This window comes from Taudactylus pleione, unplaced genomic scaffold (assembly GCF_031769625.1).
Source record: "Taudactylus pleione unplaced genomic scaffold, aTauple2 ptg000041l, whole genome shotgun sequence".
In the NCBI taxonomy this organism is placed as follows: Eukaryota; Metazoa; Chordata; class Amphibia; order Anura; family Myobatrachidae; genus Taudactylus; species Taudactylus pleione.
The window spans coordinates 24,080,407-24,107,347 of NW_028284443.1; the positions used below are offsets into that span (position 1 = coordinate 24,080,407).

At 46.1% G+C, this 26,941-nt stretch overlaps 1 protein-coding gene across 1 annotated transcript in view; it reads left to right on the plus strand.

Annotated features, from left to right (window-relative positions):
* Positions 1 to 26,941, plus strand: part of LOC148538035 (uncharacterized) — an 87,520-nt gene that overhangs the window by 52,544 nt on the left and 8,035 nt on the right. Inside the window, exons 10-12 of the mRNA XM_088457703.1 lie at positions 18,457 to 18,517; positions 18,854 to 19,062; positions 23,478 to 23,664. Of these exons, the coding sequence (XP_088313829.1) occupies positions 18,457 to 18,517; positions 18,854 to 19,062; positions 23,478 to 23,664 (457 nt within the window). The remainder of the gene's footprint in view (positions 1 to 18,456; positions 18,518 to 18,853; positions 19,063 to 23,477; positions 23,665 to 26,941) is intronic.

Sequence of the window (26,941 nt, forward strand, 5' to 3'; positions counted from 1 at the left end):
GAGCAGTTCAGACGCCTTTCGATGTACTCGATTAATCTAATAAATAGCGGAGATGACGTAGGATGCGAGCGGCCAGGGGGCGTCTTTACAAAATAGCAAGCGCATGTTTCGTTCGCTCGCTCAGACATAGAAGGCGTCAACAGACCGCAAAGAGCGAGCGCTCAATTTAAATAGCCGGCCCCTTTTTCTGAACAAGCAAGCGCAAATAGCGTCCGGCTCTGAATCAGGCCCTCTGTCTCTCTCTCAGTAAAGCTTCACATTGACATGATCCATCTCCCACATTCCTGTTTCACCCTCATAGGCCCAGCTGAGCTAATCACTGAGCCCGACACGGTCAGAGAGTAGGCTGATCACATTCTTTGTAAAGTGAGAAAGGGACAGTGTGCCACAATGAAGAAGATCTCTACTAAAAGTGGAAAATTAGCATTAGGAAGTATCCCCATCAAATAGGAACTGGTTGGTCCCCTCTTCCTTTCTTAGGTATGTGGATACCCAAATAATTAATTTTGCTAAAAGAAAGGAAAATGTCGAAACAAATAGATTCATAGAATTATTTTATGCTGTGATTTTCCCACTTTAATACCTGAGATGTCATGGTGCTGCTGAATTTTAGCAGCAAGAGGTATGGTAAATATACCATAAGAAGGCAACTGGGAGAGTGTGTATTATGGGGAGGGAAGTTTAAATAGAGACAGGAGGTAAAAGAGTGGGTAGAAACAGAGGAAATAAGGTAAGGAGGGGAAAGGAAGAAAGGAAAGCGAGTAGGGATGATGGAAGGGAGATAAGCTACCCTGTGAAAAGTTGAAGAACCAATACATGTGAGTAAATCTAAAAGACAGCGAATATCTCTTTACTATAAAACATATAGAAAATTTTGAGTTGCTGGAAAAATGTAAGCAATTATAAAGCAGAGTTAATGGTTTCGCTCTTTGTTATTTGGGAGAATAACACCCCGGATGGTGGAGGGTCCAGGATAATCACCAGCCTGGAGAGGACCTTGGGCCTGATTCAGAGCCGGACGCTCTTTCAGAGCGCTCGCTCTGAATCAGTGCCCGCGTATTGTATTTTTAGAGCGGCCTCCTGGCCGCTCGCATTGCTGTGGGTGACCACCCACAGCTAGTACGAGCGGCCAGGATGATGGTCACGATGGTCAAGACCATCGTGTCCATCGGACTTGCGACGAGACCCTTGTGGTAGGGTCTCGTTGCTGCAAGTCCCAGTGGACTTCTTGGTCTTACAGAGCAAGAAGTCCACCCACTGACATCACTTGTGATGTCAGTGGGGCCGGCCCCAGATGGTAGTCGTTCCCATGGGAACGCCTCTGTCTGGGCAGCCACGCCCCCGGCCCGCCCACCAAAGGGGGCGTGCTGTCACTCAACATCGACAGCACGCCCCCTTTGTAGCGAGACCCGGAGCAACGGCTTGCCTGTCGCTATCCGGGTCTCGCGCATGCGCACGGCGGAGCAGCCTCCATCGTGCGCATGCGTACTGGGCCAACATCGACACGCTTGTGAGCGCTCACAAGTGGGTCTGTATCAGGCCCCTTGATCCAATGTTTTTGTGAGATGTGTTGAATTTGATGCAAAGTCTTGTAGCTGAGAGAAGAATCACCTGCAATATTTAATGTCATGCTATCAAAAGATTCTGGTGATTGGCTGGAGATCCCTACGTTTTTGCACAATGGAAGGAAAATGTAAACATTTTTGAAAATGCAATTCTTGAAATTACATGTATATGCTGGTTCTATTTAAAAATAGAGAGATCAATAATAGGAGTCCCTTTAGCCTCAGGTCTAAGAGAATGTTCACATGATTTCAGGAATGATGAGAATGATGGCTTTAGTAAAAGGAAGGGGTTGACAATCACCCAAGGTGCTAGTCTGACCAGTAAAACAGGTGCAGTATTTCAGAGTTTCTACAGGTGGCAGCAGAGATGGTTAAAGACTGCATACAGTGAATCTGTCTGGATTTGTGATCAGCTTGAAAGGAGAGTGGCATATGCAGTTATACCAGCAACCAGCAGGTGGCAGTAGAGACTGCACAGTTGTAGGTTCAGTAATTGCCAGCAATATGACTCAGCTGGAGAGGTTTAAAATAGTTTAGGCTACTGGCAGGTGGCCAAAGTTGAGATAGTGGCTGATCACAATAATAGTCGTATACACGGTACAATATCTTTGAACGATGTGAACGATAAATCGTTCATATCGTTAATTTTTATACAGTGAATGACCAACAAACGACCAACGATGCGCATTCCCACATGGACGATAATGATATCTATAGTCGTCTGTACATGCAGGCCAACTTGGACGATTTCATCATGATTTGCATGATCAGAGATGTGGCAGGATGGCTTCACTGAAATGTATCGATCATAGATATCTATCAGTGTGTACACCCAATATCGTTTGTCCTGCACTACAGAAAGTTCAAGGGAAATCATTTAGCGATATCATTGGTTGTGCAGATCGTACCGTGTGTACCCAGCTCAAGACAAGGCTGAAAAATTTACAATTTAAGTGGAGAGAGACAATGTCTTTAGCAGGTGGTATCAGAGGCCACGAAAAAGAGTAGGCAGTCTTCATGTTTAGGGTTCAGAAGGCACCAAGACACTGATCAAAAGCCATTTTATTAGAGATATGCAGATGGCATTAGCCATGCAACAGGAGGATTCACTGTCAGACAAGGAACTGGCAAATGGAGTTAGAGTCCTAGTGGATGGCCAAGGGACTAGATACTGGTGAGCAGTTAAAGGTCTCTGCAACCTGGGTGAGTAGTGGAGGGTTCTCTTCTAGTTTCAGCTGCCAGCTAACAAATGAGAGGAATTGTCAGTCAAATGCGTAGTGACACTTATTGGTTGTGAGCTTCTGATTAGAAGGGGCCACAGTGAACACCTAAAGGGGTAGGTTATGTGATAGTTCTGCTGCACTATGGATGGAGGGTGTAATACGGAGTGGGACATCTATTGATTTTAATATGGCCATCTACTCCTGGCAAACCAGGAGAGTGCAGGGATCACACACAGGTCAGGGGACTAGTCAAGGCACCTACATCAGCGATGCTCTTTATCAATGTAGGTATCACTTGGGAGTCTAGAAGATCAAGTTGGTATCGGAAGCATCAAATAGTATTGGGCCCATTTGATGGGAAAAGTCCCGGGCATCTGTGGCTATTGATACAACCAGGAAAAATGGAACTCGTCAGCAGAAGTGTCTAGGTTCCAGGACATGCTCAGGTAGTACTATCAGAGAATTTGTGCTGGATGATGTTGGGAGGTAAAAGGTACTCGGGTACTCTAGGGGGTACATTTAATAAAGTGAGAGTTTTTAAAAGTGGAAATGTTGCCCATAGCAACCAATCAGATTCTAGCTATTATCTTCTAGAAGGTTCTATTTAAATGTAAAGTAGAACTCTCACTTTAGTAAATATACCCCTAGAAGTCTTTGATGCTGGGTGACTGCGTGAATACACCTTCCCAAAAGTGAAAGGTGGGTCTGAAAACAAAATTTTATGTCTGTGGGTAGCGGATTCTGTAGACAGGAGAACTATAACACCTGCAGGGTTGGACTGGCCCACAGGGGTACAGGGGAAATCCCCGGTGGGTCCTACTACCTGAGGGTCCACCTCTTCCTCTAGTTGTCAGGTTCCAGACTGTCCACTAAAAATGTATATAGTTCATGAGATGGTCAGTGACCTGGAGGAGCAGGACCACTGATGAACATGGGTGCTTGGTTCACTTCTATAGAAACTACACCAGGGGTTCAGAGCATGCACTCTCTAATGGCTAGCCAAGCCTCTGTGGTGCTGGCGACACCCCCTCTGGTGGCTGACCACACCCTTTAAGCATAGGTCCCTACCACTACATTCCTCTGGTGGGCCCTTCATGCTGCAGTCCGACACTGAACACCTGCGTGACATAGACAAAACTAAATAACTTGATGAAATCAGATATAGGTTGTGATTGAACAGAGCTAGTTCCACACACAACCACGATATGGGACATCCAAGCCAAGGCCCACCCATCATTGGTTATTTGAAATACCAATGCCCCCTAAACACATGACATTATAATGTCACACCTAGTGGGTGGGACAGGTGACTCTGAGAAGTAGAGAGCACTGCCCAGAGCTTCCTAAAGATTCTCCGGGCAGCTCCACAGGCTGTGGGTGCATGACGTTCCTTGGATACTCTGGGTGTCTCTGCAGTAGCAATACTGGCTACAGGGTACCATTCCATGCCCCCTGCAAGTCACATGAAGGTGTCGTGGCACAGCAACAGTGCCACCCCCAAAGCCCTGCACCCTGTGTGATGGCATTGCTCACACACCCTTATTTACAGCCCTGCACACACTTGACTGCAAGTGTCCCCTGTCGTGTTATTTTTATCTCTAGTAACCTCTAAAGCTGCATACACACACAATGATTTTTTGAACGATTATCGTTAAACGATATCGTTTAACGATAGTAGTTTGAAAAAATCGTTCACTTTCTGAGTCAAACGAGGAACGATTATCGTTCATGCGCGTTCTCGTTTGTAGTTTGTAGTTCAGTCAGACTTGTCAACTGAACGATTTTCATTAAGGGAATATGCAAAAATCGTAGTTCAAAAAAATCATTCATTACACTTTAAAAAATCTGACAGATGATCTGACAGAAAATCGTTCATAAAATCGTTGGTAACAAAATCGTTGTGTGTGTATGCAGCTTAAAAAATAGTTGTAATTACACCCATAGGCGAAACTAGACATTTGGTAATGGGTGGTCCCATTTCCAGCCCATTACCAGAACTTATGCTAACTTGGAACTTTGGCACTGTATCTAGGGGTGTGTCTGACTGGGGTGTGTCTGACTGTATCTAGGGGTGTGTAATCCTCATGAGGGGGATTACAAAGAGGGTGAAGGCAGAGCAGTGAGGATAGGGATAGTAAGGGAGAGTTACAGGGAGGGTGGGGATAGGAACACTGAGGGGGAGTTACAGCAGCGTTCACTCTAGCTCCGGGGCTGGCAGGGCGACTTATGGACACGCCGGACAGGCCCCAATCGCTGCTAACAGGTAGAATCGATGTCGGGTGCATGCACCCAGTGTCTATTCACCGGAGGTGACAGGGGCACCGCACATTTCCACCCCTCGTGGGACACTGCGACCCACGAGTGGAGATGGCACCCACTGGCTGTCTTAGCGGGGCGCTGCTCGGTGAGGGCAGGGCGTTTTTTTCCCTCCAGATGGAGGGCAGGGCACTCCAGAAGGGAACGTTATTACAGGGAGGGTGTGGGTAGGGACACTGTGGGGGAGTTACAGGGAGGTTGAGGGTAGGGACACTGAGGGGGAGTTACAGGGAGGGTGAGGATAGGGACACACTGAGGGGGAGTTACAGGGAGGGTGAAGACAGGGACACTATGGGGGAGTTACAGGGAGGGTGAGGGTAGGGATACTGTGGGGGAGTTACAGGGAGGGTGAGGGTAGGGATACTGTGGGGGAGTTACAGGGAGGGTGAGGGTAGGGATAATGTGGGGGAGTTACAGGGAGGGTGAGGATAGGGACACTATGGGGTAGTTACAGGGAGGGTAAGGATAGGGATACTGTGGGGGAGTTACAGGGAGGGTGAGGGTAGGGATACTGTGGGGGAGTTACAGGGAGGGTGAGGGTAGGGATACTGTGGGGGAGTTACAGGGAGGGTGAGGATAGGGACACTGTGGGGGTAGTTACAGGGAGGGTGAGGATAGGGACACTGTGGGGGAGTTACAGGGAGGGTGAGGGTAGGGATACTGTGGGGGAGTTACAGGGAGGGTGAGGGTAGGGATACTGTGGGGGAGTTAAAGGGACGGTGAGGATAGGGACACTGAGGGGGAGTTACAGGGAGCATGAGGATAGGGACACTGAGGGGGAGTTACAGGGAGCATGAGGATAGGGACACTGAGGGGGAGTTACAGGGAGGGTGAGGATAGGGACACTGTGGGGGAGTTACAAGGAGGGAGAGGATAGGGATACTGTGGGGGAGTTACAGGGAGGGTGAGGATAGGGATACTGTGGGGGAGTTACAGGGAGGGTGAGGATAAGGACACTGTGGGGGAGTTACAGGGAGGGTGAGGATAGGGACACTGGGGGAGTTACAGGGAGCATGAGGATAGGGACACTGAGGGGGAGTTACAGGGAGGGTGAGGATAGGGTTACTGTGGGGGAGTTACAGGGAGGGTGAGCATAGGGTTACTGTGGGGGAGTTACAGGGATGGTGAGGATAGGGATACTGTGGGGGAGTTACAGGGAGGGTGAGGGTAGGGATACTTTTGGGGAGTTACAGGGAGGTTAGGGTAGGGACACTGTGGGGGAGTTACAGGGAGGGTGAGGATAGGGACACTGTGAGGGAGTTACAGGGAGGGTGAGGATAGGGATACTGTGGGGGAGTTACAGGGAGGGTGAGGATAGGGACACTGTGAGGGAGTTACAGGGAGGGTGAGGATAGGGATACTGTGGGGGAGTTACAGGGTTGGTGAGGATAGGGATACTGTGGGGGAGTTACAGGGATGGTGAGGATAGGGATACTGTGGGGGAGTTACAGGGAGGGTGAGGGTAGGGATACTGTGGGGGAGTTACAGGGAGGGTGAGGATAGGGATACTTTTGGGGAGTTACAGGGAGGTGAGGGCAGGGACACTGTGAGGGAGTTACAGGGAGGGTGAGGATAGGGTTACTGTGGGGGAGTTACAGGGATGGTGAGGATAGGGATACTGTGGGGGAGTTACAGGGAGGGTGAGGGTAGGGATACTTTTGGGGAGTTACAGGGAGGTTAGGGTAGGGACACTGTGGGGGAGTTACAGGGAGGGTGAGGATAGGGAACACTGTGAGGGAGTTACAGGGAGGGTGAGGATAGGGATACTGTGGGGGAGTTACAGGGATGGTGAGGATAGGGATACTGTGGGGGAGTTACAGGGATGTTGAGGATAGGGATACTGTGGGGGAGTTACAGGGATGGTGAGGATAGGGATACTGTGGGGGAGTTACAGGGAGGGTGAGGGTAGGGATACTTTTGGGGAGTTACATGGAGGTGAGGGCAGGGACACTGTGGGGGGAGTTACAGGGAGGGTGAGGATAGGGACACTGGGGGGGAGTTACAGGGAGGGTGAGGATAGGGACACTGAGGGATAGTTACAGGGATGGTGCAGATAGGGACACTGAGAGGGAGTTACAGGAAGGGTGAGGGTAGGGATACTGTGGGGGAGTTACAGGGAGGTGAGGGCAGGGACACTGAGGGGGAGTTACAGGGAGGGTGAGGATGGGGGCACTGAGGGGGAGTTACAGGGAGCGTGAGGATAGGGACAATGTGAGGGAATTACAGCAGGGTGAGGGTAGGGATACTGTGGGGGAGTTACAGGGAGGGTGAGGATAGGGATACTGTGGGGGAGTTACAGGGTTGGTGAGGATAGGGATACTGTGGGGGAGTTACAGGGATGGTGAGGATAGGGATACTGTGCGGGAGTTACAGGGAGGGTGAGGGTAGGGATACTGTGGGGGAGTTACAGGGAGGGTGAGGATAGGGATACTTTTGGGGAGTTACAGGGAGGTGAGGGCAGGGACACTGTGAGGGAGTTACAGGGAGGGTGAGGATAGGGTTACTGTGGGGGAGTTACAGGGATGGTGAGGATAGGGATACTGTGGGGGAGTTACAGGGAGGGTGAGGGTAGGGATACTTTTGGGGAGTTACAGGGAGGTTAGGGTAGGGACACTGTGGGGGAGTTACAGGGAGGGTGAGGAGAGGGACACTGTGAGGGAGTTACAGGGAGGGTGAGGATAGGGATACTGTGGGGGAGTTACAGGGATGGTGAGGATAGGGATACTGTGGGGGAGTTACAGGGATGTTGAGGATAGGGATACTGTGGGGGAGTTACAGGGATGGTGAGGATAGGGATACTGTGCGGGAGTTACAGGGAGGGTGAGGGTAGGGATACTTTTGGGGAGTTACAGGGAGGTGAGGGCAGGGACACTGTGGGGGGAGTTACAGTGAGGGTGAGGATAGGGACACTGGGGGGGAGTTACAGGGAGGGTGAGGATAGGGACACTGAGGGATAGTTACAGGGATGGTGCAGATTGGGACACTGAGAGGGAGTTACAGGAAGGGTGAGGGTAGGGATACTGTGGGGGAGTTACAGGGAGGTGAGGGCAGGGACACTGATGGGGAGTTACAGGGAGGGTGAGGATGGGGACACTGAGGGGGAGTTACAGGGAGCGTGAGGATAGGGACAATGTGAGGGAATTACAGCAGGGTGAGGGTAGGGATACTTTTGGGGAGTTACAGGGAGGTGAGGGCAGGGACACTGTGGGGGAGTTACAAGGAGGGTGAGGATGGGGACACTGAGGGGGAGTTACAGGGAGGGTAAGGGCAGAGACCCTGAGTACCCCCAATTAAAATTACATCACACAGTAGTGCCCCTTCATCACATTACACCGCACAGTAGTGTCATGTCACTTATTCACGTTATGTCACACAGTAGTAATCCTTATTCACATTATACCACGCAATTATTTTGCTCTGGCTGGACAGAACACTAATATTGCATAGTCATTTCCCAACAGCCCAGCTAAACCCAGTGCTATCGGGCCAACACAGGCATCTGAACAAAACAATTGAATTGCTCAATCGTGCGAACATTAGTTAAGGTGACCAATAAATTAATTTAAACACCCCCAGATAGCCAGCCATACTTGCTATAGGGACTGATAACCTTCCCAGATACTGCTCCAGTTGCTGGCTTAGCAAAAGGCCCTGTAATAAACAACACACTGGCTGGACATAGATGGAAGCGCTGGCTAAATACTGGATCGCTAGCAGAGTAAACTGAAGTACCCCCATTAACAAACAGATTATAAAGGCAGCCCATTCTCATCACTGTTTTCCACCAGCAGCTCTTACTGCCGGCAACTACGCCATTCCTTTTATACTGGAGGAGTGATCTGCTCTGCCCTCCAGTTTGACGCCACCCAGCACTTTGATGTGGCCAATAACTTGCACTACTTGCAAAAATTTTTTAGTGCAGCATCATTTCGGCAGCATCAAACTTACACTTGAGAAATAAAGCATAGAGGAGAACACTGTGTATGTATGTGTGTATATACTCTATATATATATATAATATATTTATCATATGTATATTTCCATTGAAGGTGGCACTCAGGAAACTGTGTTAAGGTGCTGTAAAAAATCCTTTAATAAACTTTTTACAGCACCTTAACCCAGCGTCTTCTGGGTTCCGCCTTCAATGGATATATATATATAGTCAGGTCCATAAATATTGGGACATTGATAGAATTTTCAGATTTTGACCTCTATTCACCACCACAATGGTTTTGAAATGAAACAAACAAGATGTGCGTTAACTGCAGACTTTCAGATTTAATTTGAGGGTAATTACATCCAAATCGGGTGAACGGTGTAGGAATTACAACAGTTTCAATATGTGCCTCCCACTTTTTAAGGGCCAAAAGTAATGGGACTATCAACTCAAAAGCTATTTCATGGACAGGTGTGGGCTATTCCCTCGTTATTTCATTATCAATTAAGCAAGTAAAAGGTCTGGAGTTGATTCTAGGTGTGACATTTGCATTTGGAATCAGTTGCTGTCAACTCTCAATATGAGATCCAAAGAGCTGTCACTATCAGTGAAGCAAGTCATCATTAGGCTGAAAAATCAAAACAAACCCATCAGAGAGATAGCAAAAACATTAGGTGTAGCCAAATCAACTGTTTGGAACATTCTTAAAAAGAAAGAACGCACTGGAGAGCTCAGCAACACCAAAAGACCCGGAAGACCACGGAAAATAACTGTGGTGGATGACAGAAGAATTATTTCCCTGGTGAAGAAAAACCCCTTCACAACAGTTGGCCAAATCAAGAACACTCTCCAGGAGGTAGATGTATATGTGTCAAAGTCAACAATCAAGAGAAGACTTCACAAGAGTGAATATAGAGGGTTCACCACAAGATGCAAACCATTGGTGAGCCACAAAAACAGGAAGACCAGATTAGAGTTTGCCAAACAACATCTAAAAAAGCCATTACAGTTCTGGAAAAACATCCTATGGACAGATGAGACAAAGATCAATTTGTACCAGAGTGATGGGAAGAGAAGAGAAGGAAAGGAACTGCTCATGATCCAAAACATACCACCTCATCAGTGAAGCATGGTGGTGGTAGTGTCGTGGTGTGGGCATGTATGGCTGCCAATGGAACTGGTTCCCTTGTATTTATTGATGATGTGACTGCTAACAAAAGCAGCAGAATGAATTCTGAAGTGTTTCGGGCAATATTATATGCTCATATTCAGTCAAATGCTTCAGAACTCATTGTACGGCGCTTCACAGTGCAGATGGACAATGACCCGAAGCATACTGCAAAAGCAACCAAAGAGTTTTTTAAGGCTAAAAAGTGGAATGTTATGCAATGGCCAAGTCAATCCCCTGACCTGAATCCAATTGAGCATGCATTTCACTTGATGAAGACAAAACTGAAGGGAAAATGCCCCAAGAACAAGCAGGAACTGAATACATTTGCAGTAGAGGCCTGGCAGAGCATCACCAGGGATGAAACCCAGCGTCTGGTGATGTCTATGCGTTCCAGACTTCAGGCTGTAATTGCCTGCAAAGGATTTGCAACAAAGTATTAAAAAGTGAAAGTTAGATTTAGGATTGTTTAGTTTGTCCCATTACTTTTGGCCCCTTAAAAAGTGGGAGGCACATATAGAAACCGTTGCAATTCCTACACCGTTCACCTGATTTGGATGTAATTACCCTCAAATTAAATCTGAAAGTCTGCAGTTAAATCACATCTTGTTTGTTTCATTTCAAAGCCATTGTGGTGGTGAATAGAGGACAAAATATGAAAATTCTGTCAATGTCCCAATATTTATGGACCTGACTGGTATATATATATATATATATATATATGGGGTATATAACAACCTAGGAGAGCACCAGAGCATTCGTTTGAACAATTACTGAGGAGTGCCGGGTACTGGATATCTTTTATCTATATGTAGATATATATCTCTGGAAGGTAGTTGAAATCCCAGCTGTTGCATGCCGACACTCAGAATGTTGGCGCCTGCATCCCGATGGTAAGTTGTGGGGTTAAGGGGAGGATTTGGGTTAGGTACTAGGGGAGAGGGTTAGGTTTAGACACTAAAGGGGGTGAGTTGGGGGTAGGGAGAGGGAGGTTAGGGGGAGGGTGCAGGGAGGGGGAGGTTAAGTTTAGGCACTAATGGGGGAGATTAGGTTTAGGCATCAGGGAGGGTTACAGTTAGGAGTAAGGAAAGGGGAAGGCAGGGCAGACGCTACCATTAGGCAGCTGCCTACAACGCCGGCCCCTGGAGGGCGCCCCAGAGTCCCACTGTCCAGGCTACGCTAACCCTACTGCCAGCAGCACTAGGGCTGTCAGGGCCGCATCTGAGGGAGGCAAGTGAGGGGTCGCAGCTTCGAACTTTATTGAGAGATGGAGCCTGGTGCCTGGGGGTGTGGATCTGAGGAGAGGGAGGGCTCCATCCACAGGCCACTCCAGGTTTTGGGCATTTTCAGCCTGTTAGCAGGCTCATCAGGGCTTCCACCTGGAACTGGCTAATATAAGCTGGGTTTGTTTGTGATTTAGTGCCTCACACATGGGCGAGCAGGTAGACTGGCCTGTTCAGAGACACTTGGTGATATGCTCCAGTGAGTACTGTGCATGTTTTTGTTGATGGTGAGGGCAGTAGGCCCTACCACTATGGTAGAGAGGGAATCTACTGAGTAGTGAGTGCCCAGACGGGCTAGGGTTTGTTTTATGTTTTGTTTATTTGATTGTTGATGTTGCACAATAAAGACTGGCCCTGACCAGCTTGCAAGAGAACCCCGGACTAGTGTATTGTTTCCCGGCTGCTGTGTGTGTGAAAGAGGGAGTCCATCTACCCAAGGAGAGGGACCCCTATCCCGGCATATTAAAGCTTCCTATTGGGACACTTCAGCTTGGGAAGGATCCCTCCAAACACAGCCCACATTTTTCTGCGCATGAGCAGAAGAACGCAAGAGGGACTTCTGGGTGTTAAACCCGAAAGTCCCTCTGTCCGGAGCCATCGCAAAGGATGGGTCTTATCGGGAGAGCTGTCCTTTGTGATATTCTTGATACATACTGCGTAATGAACCGCAGTATGTACCTAAGACAGGTGGGATGTACCACATCGCTAATGTGATGCCTAGTGCATCCCACACTTTGTCTGTGTCCCTCTTTCACAAGTGCCATATGCATGGAACACGCGTAACCTGCTTATGTGTTTAACCTCTTTTGGGGGGAACAGGGGAGGTATGGTGAAGTTTTGCCTAGGGCCCCTAGAAACCTTGCACCGGCCCTGGAGGAAGGGTTAGGATACCTACCAACAGGTGTTGGTATCCTAACCCTATCAGGATGCCAGCATTGGGATTCCAGCACTGGTATCTAATACCCAACCCATATATCCACATAACTATATATACAGGGCCAGTTCTAGACCTTGTTGAGCTCAGGGCGAAAGTTGCCTTTAAGGTTGTGTGGCTTCGTGACACACCCCCTGCTCATCTCTCAAAGGGGCATATCCAGCAGAAAGTGGATGCGCTGCTGCAGAGCCCGCTGCTCCATCCTCCCCGTAGCCAATCCCAGAATGCCATGCGCGACAATGTCATGACCGACACCACTGGCATTCTGGGAGACTGGAAGGATTTGGTAACAGCAGCACAATTTGTGAATATGGCGTTGCCAGAGTATGTACATTATGCCACAGAGTCCATTCACGTAGTGCTCCTTATACATATTATGTCACACTGTAGTAATGCCTCTTATAACACATTATGCCACACAGTAATTACCCTTATACATTATGCCAGGCAGTAATTCTCTTTACACATTATGCACCACACTGTACTGCCCTTTGCACATTATGGCCCTCATTCAGAGCCGTACGCTCTGAGCAGAGCGCACGCTCTGAACGAGGGCCGGGCTCCATGAAAATGGAGCGTCCTTCTGGACGCTCGTATAGCTATGGGTCACCACCCACAGGCTATACGAGTGTGCATTTTGATGGCCGCGATGGTCGAGACCATCGCGACCATCGAAATTGCGAGCCGGAGCCTGCGGTTGAGGTTTTCAACCGCAAGCTCCGGAGTGATTTTGGCTCTATCAGAGCCAAAATCACTCCCACTGACATCACTAGTGATGTCAGTGGGCCGGCTTTTGACGGGAGGCGTTCCCGTGAGAACGCCCCCATCAGGGAGGCACGCCCCCGGCACGCCTACCAAAGGGGGCGTGCTGTCAATCAACATTGACAGCACACCCCCTTTGATCAGACACAACAAGCGAAGGACTTTCCTTCGCTCGTCGCGTCTGGCGCATGCGCACGACGGAGCTCCCTCCTTCGTGCGCATGCTCAGTACAGAACATCGACCCACTTGCGAGTGGACAGCCGCTCGCGAGTGGGTCTGAATCAGGCCCTATGTGCCACACTGTAATGCCTGTTACACATACCACACTGTAATGCCCGTTACACATACCACACTAATTCCCTTTACATATAATGCCACATCTTGTAATGCCCCTCCACCCCCAGTGTCCCCTCCAGTGAATCTTCTCCTCCCTCTCCCCCCCCTCCAGTGACTCACCTGCTGCAGTAACTCCAGCTTCTCCTCCATGTCCCGGGTCTACTTTCCCATTCTGCACTATCAGTTCCCAGAACGCCTTGCATGATGGCGACGAACATCACAGAGTGTGCCGCACTGGCATTCTGAGACTCTGGAGGCAGTGGGTGGGAGCGTGAGTGGCCATCAAGATGCCGGCCCCGTCGCAGTGGTCTCAGATGGCAGGCAAGCATGGGCGGCTCCGTGCGCCGTCTATTTAGACGGCTCGCCGGCTGGAAAACTGCTCTGCTCCTCACTGTACAAGATCATGCGCGGCCTGATGTCATGATGTCACTGCCGCGCTCTGATCTTATTGGTACCATAGCACGGGAGGCGGAGCTTGAGAACAAGAAGCAGGTCATCCCAGCCATCCCAGTCAGATAAATGCGGACCATTGCTTACATTAAAAAACATCGATCGGCAGGGCCGAAACTAGGATATCCGTCACCCGATGCAAGGCAGCAATTTTTGCACCCCGTCCCTTCCTGTACCTCGATTTTGTCCTTGCTCCTCCATAAGGCAGTGCACTACTCAGATGTCCCTGGTATAGTGACTTACATTATTCCACACACCATAATGCCCATTACACATTATGCCACACACTGTAATGCCTATTAGCAAAGTGCCACTTACATATTTGCCCGACACCATTTTATATCCCACAGTAAGGCTTCTAAATATTTTAAAATTAACTGCTCATTGCCAGGGGGTTTATGCTCGTTGCCAGGGGTTACATGCTCGTTGCCATAGGGTTTCATGCTCATTGTCAGGGGAATTATGCTCGTTGCCAGGGCTTACATGCTTGTTGCCAGGGGGTTACATGCTCGTTGCCAAGGGGTTACATGCTCGTTGCCATGGGGTTACATGCTTGTTGCCATGGGGTTTTATGCTCATTGCCAGGGCTTTTCATGCTCGTTGCCAGGGGATTTATGCTCATTACCAGGGGTTTCATGCTTGTTGCCAGGGGTTACATGCTCGTTTCCAGGGGGGTTTATGCTCGTTGCCAGGGGGGTTTATGCTCGTTGCCAGGGGATTTCACAGGAGAAGATGCAGCTTTCAGCATCTTCTCCCGGCAGCGCCAGCGTTCCCGGCACTTCTGGGAACGCTGTGTGCATTGCGCTCTGCTAACAGACACTAGAGGTCCAGTAGGACCTCTAGCATCTGTCTCTTCCTTGGCGACGGGCATTTTTGGATGCCCGTTTTCAGCAGAGTCCATGCGGACGGCTAGTCCACATGGAATCTGCTGAAAACGGTCATCCAAAAATGGCCGCCCCCAAGGTAGGAGATAAACACTAGAGGACCAGTAGGTACCTCTAGCATTTGTCTCCTCTTTGGCGGCGGCCATTTTCGGATGGCTGAGTCAGCTTTTTTCACCCCCCCCGCAATCCCCACCCGGTGCACGTGCACCTCTAGCCCCCCCTAGTTGCGGCCCTGGGATCGGCGGTGGAAGCTGATGGGTGGTCCACTGCACCCCGGACCACCCCTTAGTTTTGCCTATGATTACACCCTGGTTTTTGCAGAAACACTAGTTTACAATACTTATACTGGATATGCATGAGTCATTTATTGTACTGCAAACATAAATGTACACTGAACCCAGTGTAGGACTAATTTTCCAAATGAACATATCTATACAGGGCTCTTTTATATGCAGATAACCAGCCATTTGATTGTTGGAAATACTGAATATAAGACTTGAAACAGGCTCTGCAGCCCAAATGTAGTTAAATATATAATTTTAGGCACTCAATAACAATCTCAGCTACTTACAACTGTGAGCCACTATATTAAAAGTGTCATAGGATTCATTAGCTTTGCTGTTGCCATGAAGGCCATCTGCTAATTTATTCCCAAAAGTGTGTTTTAGGAGGTATCACAGACTTCTGATGCTGCAATTGTTATTCAGGGAGAAAGATACATAATGAATAGAATAAAAACAAAAAGATTTAACTTGCCGTGCAAAATTATTTTGTTTACAGACTGTCATTTATTATTTATAATATAAGTGAACTTTAGTTTGGATAGTATTTATTGTCATTGAAGGTCAGTGCCATTTTTAACAATATTTATTATATAAATTTTAAATGCAACAAAATAAATTTGCATATTTTGTTTTAACTTAGTTAAACATCCAAAGTTATGAGCTACATTTCATGTAGTTCCCAATAATGGCATCCTAAGAAACCTACAGCCATGTTAGAAAAGCTCTGGGCCTGATTCAGAGCCGGACGCTCTGACAAGAGTGCTCCCTCTGAATCAGGGCCCTCCTACCTCTTATTGGAGCGGCCTCCTGGGTGACCACCCACAGCTTATGCGAGTGGCCAAAAAGATGGTCGCGATGGTTAAGACCATCGCGACCATCGGGCTTGCGACGAGACCCTGCGGTAGGGTCTCGCTGCCGCAAGCCCAGGCATGCTTTTGGCTCTATCAGAGCCAAAAGCACTCCCACTGACATCACTAGTGAAGTCAGTGGGGCCAGACGGTAGGCATTCACATGGGAACACCTCCGTCTGGGCAGCAACACCCCCGGCACGCCCACCAAAGGGGGCATGCTGTCACTCCCCATCAACAGCATGTCCCCCTTGGTGCGAGACCCATAACGACGGCTTGGCCGTCGCTATTCGGGTCTCGCACATGCGCACGATGGAGCTCCCTCCGTCGTGCTCATGCGCACTAGGGCACCATCGACCCGCGAGCGGGTCTGAACCAGGCCCTCTGTACCAAGGGTAGAATAGGTTGGTGTCTGGCAATGTCACTATCTACCTAGGCCCCCATTCTGCTCTCAAAAGGGGAGCTCTACTGCGTATATATTGCAGTAAGAAAAAAATTATCTGTAGCGCTCTTTTGAGGGAAGAGCAGGGTCCGCAGTTGGACTCCTCACCTCTAGGCCCCCATTATGGCTGCACCCCCTACTCCCACAATAGTTCCACCACTACTCTATAAAATGACACAAATAATTCTTTTAAGGATACATATTTATATGAATTGATCTACTGTATCATTACATAGGTGTTGGTTGGAGAAGGGTATATTAACATTTTTTTTCTTTAAGCTGGGGCTTCAAAATGTAAATGTGTCATTATTCTGGGATACCAAAGTGTAAATGGGCCATTGCTCGTCTAGTGTGACAACAGAGCTGGTCCGATATAGAAGGTATTTCTTTTCCTATCCTATAACTACAAGTCCAGAAATGCAGATTCTGGGAACCCCCTTGTGGTCCTGGCATACAAATGACACACCCAGGTGCTCAAATACCAAGTGCCGTGCCAGTTAGAGGCACAACCACAGCTCTGACACGGTGTGAATGGAAAGATTACACTATTTTGGGGGTCCACAATTCCCAATGTGACATGGACATACATCTAGGGGAGGTTAGGGTTAGGTTATGCTTAGGGTAGGCAGTTGCAGCTCCTACCCTCTTAGATGAGGGGGCTGCCACCGCTGAAAACGACTGTCACTCACCTCTTCATGTGGGTCCCGGCGTCAATCTGTCAGGCACTGGGACCAGCGCATGCGCACTAGCGACTGGGAGCCGCCCATGCGCATGTCACCGGCTTCCAAAGGGATGCATTGTCTGCAGACCCTAGGAGCTGGTTAGGGCTGGTGGAAAGGCTTCCTACTGGAGACCGCTCTCTGCTAATAGCAGCCCAGACTGGCAGTCCCAGGGGGAGGAGACATCTCCCCCTGAGACTGCATGTTGTATATCTGACTGGCAGGTAGCACTTCCAATAGGAAGCCACTGCCAGTCACAGTAGTGTAGGGAGTGCAGTCACGGACTGCACTGAATTTACACTGAAGTGGCAGATTTTACTGGGGGGAGGCTGCAGCCTCTCAGCCCCTAGCCAAAATCTGCCACTGGTTAGGAGTTAGGGATAGAACGACTGTACTTACCAGAATGCTGGCGCATCAGATGACTCCATCTGAACAGAAGGTCACATCACTGCCAGGACCCAAAAGCCGCCACTGGGATCAGGTAAGTGGGCCACCAGGGACAATACGTTATTAGATCTACATAATGAATGTCTACATGGTCAATAACTAAACCTGAAAGTACATACACACGTAAAGATTATCTGTCCAACCATCCAACTAGTTGATTGGTTGGAATGAAAATCTGGTAAGGTATGAAAGCAAATGACAATCAGCAATTTGCTCCGGAAAATGGACAAAAACTGTTGTTTGAACAAATTGTTTATAATCAAACATTTAACAAATTTGTCTGAACGTCCATTTTCATCTGTTTTCTGGCATTTAGGAGCACATTGCTGATCATTATTTACTCCCATACGTTACCAGATTTTCATTCCAACCAATCAACTAGTTGGATGGTTGGATGAAAGTTGGTCTAGTGTGTGGCCAGCTTAACACCTGTCTCAACAATTAAACAGGTGTCTGTAATTATACATTATGTGGGAAGTCCAGCAGCGAAGCATTTTGTACTGGGTGGAAGGGGACATGTTGGAGGGTAGCCGACTGTGGCTACTTCACTATCCAAGAGAGAAATATTTTTTCCCTTCTAAAATATGTTTGAAGATGGAAAATGTCAGAAAAAATACATTTACACATCAGTGGAGAAGAAGTCACTCATATCAGAAATACAAATAGATTTTTATTGCTGTCCAGGATATAAGTAACTTATTCTCTAACTGACACATGCTGCTCAGACAGGTTAGCATGATGATTCTGATATGGAAGGAACAATACAGTTATTTGTCTATCAAGCACTATCATTAAGAATATATATCATTGTGTTTTTGTAACCAATACAGCAGTGAATTCTTTTTTCAATATGTACAGGTCAATTAGAGAACTTCTGCGCATATGTCACGAGAGAGAGAGGACTAAATATACCACAAAGGTATGTATTCACAATGAGCTCTGTTTTATGCACTTCTTACTATATAGGGGGAGATGTACTAACCCTTGGAGAGAGATAAAGCGGATGGAGATAAAGTACCGACCAATCAGCTTCTGTCATATTTCAAACACAGGCTGTAAGTTGGCAGTTAGGAGCTGATTGGTTGGTACTTTATCTTTCTCCACTTTATCACTCTCCAAGGCTTAGTGCATCTTCCCCCACAGAAAATAGAATCATTATTACATCGATATCATGTACTTAAAATAAATGTTTCAAAAGTGTCATGGAAAAATCTTTCTTGACTCATACTGTAGCACTGTTCTCACGTATTATTAGATCTCAATGCTAGAGATATACAACGAGAGTGTGTGGGATCTTCTTTCACAAAATGGAAACAAACAACTGGAGATTAGAGCACAAGGAAAAACCGTGACTGTTCCAGGACTGACAGAAGTTGAAGTCCTGACGGAAGATGACATCAAAAACACGATTTCTTTTGGTGAGAAGAATAGGACAGTGGCATCTACAAAGATGAATACAGAAAGGTAACATTTCTGATCAAACAAAAATAATTAAATAGTTATTAGACATTGTTCATTTGTCAGAAAGGCTCACACAGGGAACTATGGCCCTGATTCAGAGCCGGACGCTCTGACCAGAGCGCTCGCTCTGAGTCAGGGCCCACCCTCCATAATTATGGAGCATCCTCCTGGACGCTCGTATAGCTGTGGGTCACCACCCACAGCCTATACGAGCGTGCAGGTTGATGGTCGCGATGGTCTTGACCATCGGTTAGGCTGTGGGAGGAGTGGGTTAGTGGTTAGGGTTACGCTGCAGGAGGAAAGGGTTAGGCTGTGGGAGGAGTGGGTTAGTGGTTAGGGTTACGCTGCAGGAGGAAAGGGTTAGGCTGTGTGAGGAGTGGGTTAGTGGTTAGGGTTACGCTGCAGGAGGGAAGGGTTAGGCTTCGGGAGGAGTGGGTTAATGGGAGGGTTAGTGTAAGGGTTATAATACTTACAGAAATGTGTCGGGATTCTGACTGTCGGCATCCTGACCATCGGGATCCCATACCCAAACCGTGTTGAGTCTGCACATACAACTTTGATCAATTTGGGAAATTCTGATTCATATACATCTTCACTTGCGGCGAATTGGGTGTAACTGGACATTTGCACGTAGGATTAGTGTGCCAAGGGTGTGTACTGTAGAAGGAACTACAGGCTATTTGTGGTGATTATTAGCATGCTGTATTACATATAGTTATATTTTCTGATAACCTTGAACACTGATATGTTGTCATCTAATATTTTTTAATGTTTTAATAAAAACTTATTTAGTGTAATATTAACTATGGAGACATTGTCAGCGGTTCCCAAATGACATACTCAGGGGTGAGCATAGACAGAGTTCCCTCTGATTGCAGAGGGATCTCTTGTACAAATGTGCACAGGTTAGATGACGGCTACTGTCACAAGCAGACGTATAGGTGCTATGCACCACATGGATATGGCCAACTCTGACTACAGGAGACCCAGAATTATATCTGAGCACGGAATGTGACCCAGCTGCATGCGACTCGCAATCTGCCCCACAGAGTCTAAAATTGCATTTAATACTTTTGTGGCTTTCAACACACCCAAAGCCAAAAGGGCAGCTGCAAATATAGATATATTATAGTCATGCTTATAAAATGCTTATTGTACAACTCAGTTATTTACTTCTTAGTACAAACAACAAGGGGGATGTCTTATTACTATCCTAATAACTATCCTATTTGTAGTTTCTGTGGAAACCAGATCAATAACACAAAATAATATTTAACCAATTCTACTGAAAATGAAAATAATGCGTTTCACTGGCGTCTCCAGCTACTGGGAAAAACCTTTTACTGAGCTCCCCATCAGCTGCTAGAGAGCAGTTAAAGCAATTTAAAAAAAATAGACTGGAAACAGCTATATGGCTTTGCTGAAATTGTTGCTCATGCTGGCTAAGCGCACTGCAATATTGCAGGCAATAGCACGTAACTGGCACAATAAGGCAGTGGTGAGATCTACAGACAATGAGCTCTATTAAAATCCTACTGTAATAATAATATAGCACTCTCAATAATAAAAGCTCTATTATATTATACATGCTCTTTTCACACCACTGCAATAATATGTCACATCAACGTGTACTTGTCATGTGCCCCCTCAAAAGGGCTTAATAATGTAGACGTATACTTTGCCATGTTGACACCAGAGAGCTCTTGGAAACCAGCAGCGCAGTCATTTAAAAAAAAAACCTGGCAGATCTGACATCTACTGTACATGTTACATGCAACTGAACTAAATGGCAATTTGTAATCCGAAGTAGTGTATATACACAGTGTCCGGTTGCTAATGCTGTCCAGGTGTGTTTTCAAAATGTTTTGCTGGAGGTTATTAAGGTCATGTTATATGTTACAGTGTAGTGATCGTTCACATGTATGCACTGAGATTATGCATGAAAATACATGACAACTGCATGAAAAGTAAAGTATGCTTTAGAATGTTTCTGTCATTCATTTTTCATATGCTTTGCATGAATTACACTCTTCCCAATACAGTCTATTGTGGTGCTAGTGCATACATAATATGTGGCTAGGCATTCTAAATTCCAACACAGATTTACACTTTTAGAACACAATTGTGTACATTCCACAACTGACATGAATGTCTCCTATTGATCCCATCTTTAATGAGCGTTTCATGCATTTAAGGCCATGATAAATCAAGGATAAATATACACTATGTAGACAAGTGATTGGACACTGACAGCAAATAGATCAAAAAGAGTTTACTGACATCAGTACTGTGTAGGTGATTACTGCAGACACCTGTCTTGGCAAATTGTCCACAAGTTCCTGGACTACAGCAGGTGATATGTGTTGACATTCCGCCTTAAGTACAATGACCAACTGTGACACTGAAAAAGGCTGAGTCGGCCTAGAACTCCAATTCGTCTCAGAGGTTCTCAATGGGGTTAAGATCTGGACTCTGAGCTGGCCAGTCCATCCAGGTTACCAAATTTTCTGTATACCAGTCCAGTGTCGCCCTGGAAACATGACAGGTGGCATTGCAGTCCTGATAAAAACATTTGTTGTTTCTGTAGAGCTGCAAGTTCATGTGCCTACCTACCAAGTGTTCATGTCGAAACCACCACATTAGTGGCCATTTGGACCTCGTGTACAGTGGTATGCATTTTGCTTGCCCGGGGTGTCCAATCTTTTGTCTACAATTAAGGAACATATTTATACAGACCTGGTTGAAATCCCTTCCCCATCATGAAGCTGCAAGATTTCAGTTTCCGCCATATCTGATCTTCATAAAAAAAATAATATAAATAGCAAGAAAGAAGTGTGTTCTGTCAGCAATCTAATTTTTATGCTATTAGACATACATAAGAAAAGAGAAATGTGGTAAGATAACAAATCACGGGGCAGGATGCCACCTCTACCATTCTGCCTCTCCACTGGGAATTATATTTCCCATTAATAAGTATGTTCCAGAAGCTACTACACCGCGATTTATAGGATCACCCTTATATTGACAATTCTGCCAACAGTTTGGAGAATGTGTTACTCAGCATTTACTAAACTATGTACAATTGTCATCTGAGTGGGTAATTCTGGGGTTGCCACTCCAGTAGATACTGTATAATATGAATTATGAAGAGAATATTAATAATTCCACCAGCGATAAACTTTTCTATGTATGCCTGATTTTACATGGCTGAGCTGGCATCCCTCTGCTCCACACATCTTCATAGCTGTAATAGCCATTTCCAGTGACGGCTCCAGTGGTGGAGCTGCAGCGCAATCCAAAATTCAAGTAGGGGAACCACAACAACTGCTCTTCCAAACATCACTGGCCGAGACTTACTGGCAGTTGGTGTGGCTGCTCTGGAACCACCACTGGTCATTTCTATAGCACTAGAGTAGCATAATACATATGCACAATAATAATATTCAGATTATTACATGGATATATGTAAGTGAACATATTAGACATGCACAGTGAGAAGCAAAATGTGTGTTTTCAGTAATGTACTTAAAACATCATTACTGTGGCAGGCACTAAAGTATTTTGGTTGAATTCAATGTATTGTATAGAAGTCTGGCTTTATATTAACCATGATGATACTGTATTTTAAAAGAAAAAGCTGTTGTATTTCTTTTGATGACTAAACACATTGAGCCTGATTCTGAGTCGCACGCACTGCCAATGTCGGATGCATTGGAGCAATTTTTTTCTTCTGCGCGTCTGTCACACTACATGTATCCAGATAGCCTGCGCACAGAGTCAGTGTAGAGATTGCGGTGCACAGGAGACGTGCGGTATCAAAAATGTGTTGAAAATGTAGTGGTCGTTTCTGAGCGGCGACAGTAAGGTGGCTTAGCACACGCAGAGAGATGGTCCGTCTTATGGGCGTGTTATGGGTAGCGGTGGGAATCAAACCCAAGACCTCAGTGCTCTGAGGCAGTAATGCTAATCATTACACCATCTGTGCTGCCTATACGCAGATGCACACATGCACAGGGATAAACTGGCAACAATCTGGAAACATATTAGGAGCAGTGCAGGCTACAACGTTATAGTATGCAGAGTACCTCATTTGTTTCCCCAAGTGCTGCCAGTTTATCCTGCATTGTGTGCATGTTGGCTGAATCCAGTGGTAGTCACAGGGATTACGATTATATATTGTGTGGTATATATACTTTATGTAGTAGTAGACTGTGTGCATAATTAGCATATTAATATAAAGACTAAGAGCCAAATGTAATAGGGTGATAGTTTATAAAACCTGAGAGTTTAGCAGTAAACTCTCACACTATTACATTTGGCCCTAAATTTTAATCTACCCCTGCCACAACTCTGCACTTTACCTGTGTAACTTAATGAAAAGTGTACGTACATTTCATAACACCTGTGTGTTTTCCCAGCTCACGCTCTCATCTGATGGTGATCTTATCCGTAAATGGCATTGACAGCATCTCAGGAGTCGTATCTAGTGCTACACTCACACTGTGTGACTTGGCTGGCTCAGAAAGAATATCTAAGACAGAAGCTACAGGCCAGCGCTTGGTGGAGGCTGCTGCAATTAACAAGTCTCTCACAGCATTAGGACAGGTACTTGCCCGATATACTTTCAACTTTAACCTGCATTTTTCTTTTGTTCTGGCCTTCACAATCAAAACACCCTCACCATCAAAACATGTACATTATTCAGGCCCAGGCCCACCTCAGTAACTTTTCTGATATTTTTTTTTAATACGTTTACTTTTTTGTTATGATTTTTTCAGTAATTGTCTACTGCATTTCACAGTTCTGGGAATTGCTCATCCCCTCAACTGTAACCTATGTAATGCACCAAAGATGGCTGCCTTGCCTGGTACTTACATGAGGATGAACAACACATGGAACCAAGGCCGGATTAAACCTTCGGGTGGTCAGGACCCTTAAGACAGTATGGTCCACCCCACTCCTCCAGCCATCCACCTCTTGTCAGCACCGCCCATACTCATCAGCCCACCCCCCAATCATCGTCCGGCCCTAAAATGCACGGGACTGCACAAAGCAGCAGTGTACTCTGGCCGGGGTGGGGGTCCTTAAGAGAGTGGGGCCTGTGCCCCTTACATCCCCCCCCCTTAATCTGGCTCTGCATGGAAATATTAAGTGGGTACCTTGTTTTGCTCTTAATTTTTATCATTGTATGTATTATTTTCAAGTAGCTTATCTCACACATTGTAACTAGAGGTGTAGTGTGGAGCCATAGTACATGGAAAAAGTGCATGCTACGGCATCCCTACCCCTTTCCATCTTAGTGGAGTCACATCTGACACCGATTTAACATACAGCTCTGCATATAGTACAATTTAGTAAGCATTTGAAGTAACTTCTAGCCATTCAACTTAAATGTTTAAATTGATATATACTGCAAAATGACCCCATTCTTTAACCAGTGAAATTCCCATCAATCACCACCCCCCATGACATTATACCTCACCCACACAAAAAACCCTCATCATAACTACCACACCCACTGTAATTCCTTTCTCACTATCACTCCTCCCTGCCCACTAACATGCACCATGGCACACTAACATACCCCTCCTACACAACATGCCCCCCTGCAGAGCAACATGTTCTTTTCACACACCAACATCCCCCCAGCACAATATGCCCACCCTGCACACCAACATGCTCCCAGTCCATCAACATGCTCTAATAGCACATTCAATATGCCCCTAGCACATCAAACTCTCCCAGCACATAAATATGCTGCCCTGCACACAAGCATGCCTTCTGCACACAGACATGCTCTCCCAGCACATCAATATGGCCCCCTGAGCATCAACATGCCCCCCAGTACACCAATATGCACACTCTGCACATCAACATGCTCCCAGTCCATCAATATGCTCTACCATCATATCAATATGCAGGGGGCACAGCAACAAGCTCTCCAAGCACATCAAGAGGTCCCCCCTGTGCACACCAACATGGTCTCCCACCACATAAATATGCCCCATGCACACAAAACATGCCCCACCTGCACAGCAGATTAGTCCCCACATTTCACTTTTAATTAGCTTATATCCTTCAGTACTGTCTGCCACATAGGACCTGGAATAGCATCAGCCTCCATGCAGTGTGTTTACCATATATCAATTTTTGAATTTGTATTACAAAATGGCCCCATTCTTTACCCACTGTAAATCCTCTCACTCACCCCCACTCCATGACAGCATACCTCCCCCACAGAAATACCATTCACCATTACTCCTTTCTGCACACAAACATGCTCTCCCAGCCAAAAGTATGCCTCCCCCCCCCCACACACATCTACATGTACAGCATATTAGTTCCCACATTTCACTTTTAATTAGCTTATCTCCTGCTGTGCTGTGTGCCATACAGGACATGGAAAAGCAGCAGTCTCCATGCATCTGATTCTGAACAAGTAAGGCTGGTCCTCTTCCTTGGCAGTCTGTTCACAAATAAATGCACCCCAGATGGCGTCCCCACCAGCTTAGGACCGTGAAGCATGAGCTATGCCCGTGATTGTAGCCTATGTAGTGCGATCAAGGTAGCTGCCTTACCTGGTATTCTCAATGGCAGGTAGCACAATGATTGATGATTCATTTGTAAAGATCATGTATCTTGCTTTAGTATTCTGTAACCACCCCATTACATGTTATTTCTTCCAGATATTTAACCCAGTGTAACCTATGTAGTGCGCACATAATGGCCTTCTATACTTCCTTTGCGGGTAGGATGAGCAATCCTTGGAATTGATGACTAAAATGGCTACCTCACCCCTGTTTTAAGTTCATGGTTTCAGTATTATTTGCAAATCTAAACCTTGTATTAAATTCGCTGTTACTGTATCTTATGCAAATGAAGAGTGCCTTGAGTCTAATTAGAGAAAAGCACTATATAAATAAAATTATGTTCTAAAACAATCAAATCCCTCTGAAACAGTTTTAGCAATATCAAACAAATCACTGTACACATCTTACTTATACTGTAATACCAGATTTTATTGATAGCACAGGTTTTAATTCAAAAAAATTGTTTTGTCTAATTCATCATAGTAATTAATTTAATAACAGAAATGAAATTATTGCAGTGACAGATTCTCATCACAACAAATGACATGGAAGATATTTGCAAATAGTACATTTACATTAACAAATAGTGCCACCTAGTCACAAGCCCAGCCTGGCTGCCTGCATCTTCATAAGGTAATTCACTTACCATGGAAACAAGTATAACAATCACCTAGTGGAGACATATGCCAAGAGAGCACTTGTACAGAGGCCTTTACTTTGTGCTGTAATCTCCATTTGAGTTCACGTTCATATTTTACCACTAATGAAATAAATTGTATATTGCATAATGGACAAGAAATACTTTGTCTACTTGCCAACAGATCGCAGATGATTTTGTGTTTTTAATCAGGTTCATAGCAGGCATCATGTCAGAAATATCACATATACTGTACATTCCTACTCCCAAAGTTTTAATTATACAGTATAACTTCAGGAGTTATCTCACGTGGATTAATTGCACATAGACCTTTCATCTCTAGAATGTCCCAGTCGCAGCTCTTCCTGCCATAAGGCAATTAACGGATTGGATTGTTTCAGCACTTTAGTGAAGATAGACAATTTATAGCAGGAATAATGTTGTTGTGTGAAACAGAAAATACTTACTGTATCTATAAAAGGTATGACAGTAAAAGTTTTTTTAGGAGTCCTGTAAGGGGACATAGGTCTCTGCTTAGTGCAATTCTTTTATAGAAAACACTGACATTTTGTGAAGATTAAGAAAATCTGAGCCAGGATCTCTGATGCAAAGGTTTTCTACTAGCCTGACTAGGTTTATAGTGTAGCTATACACT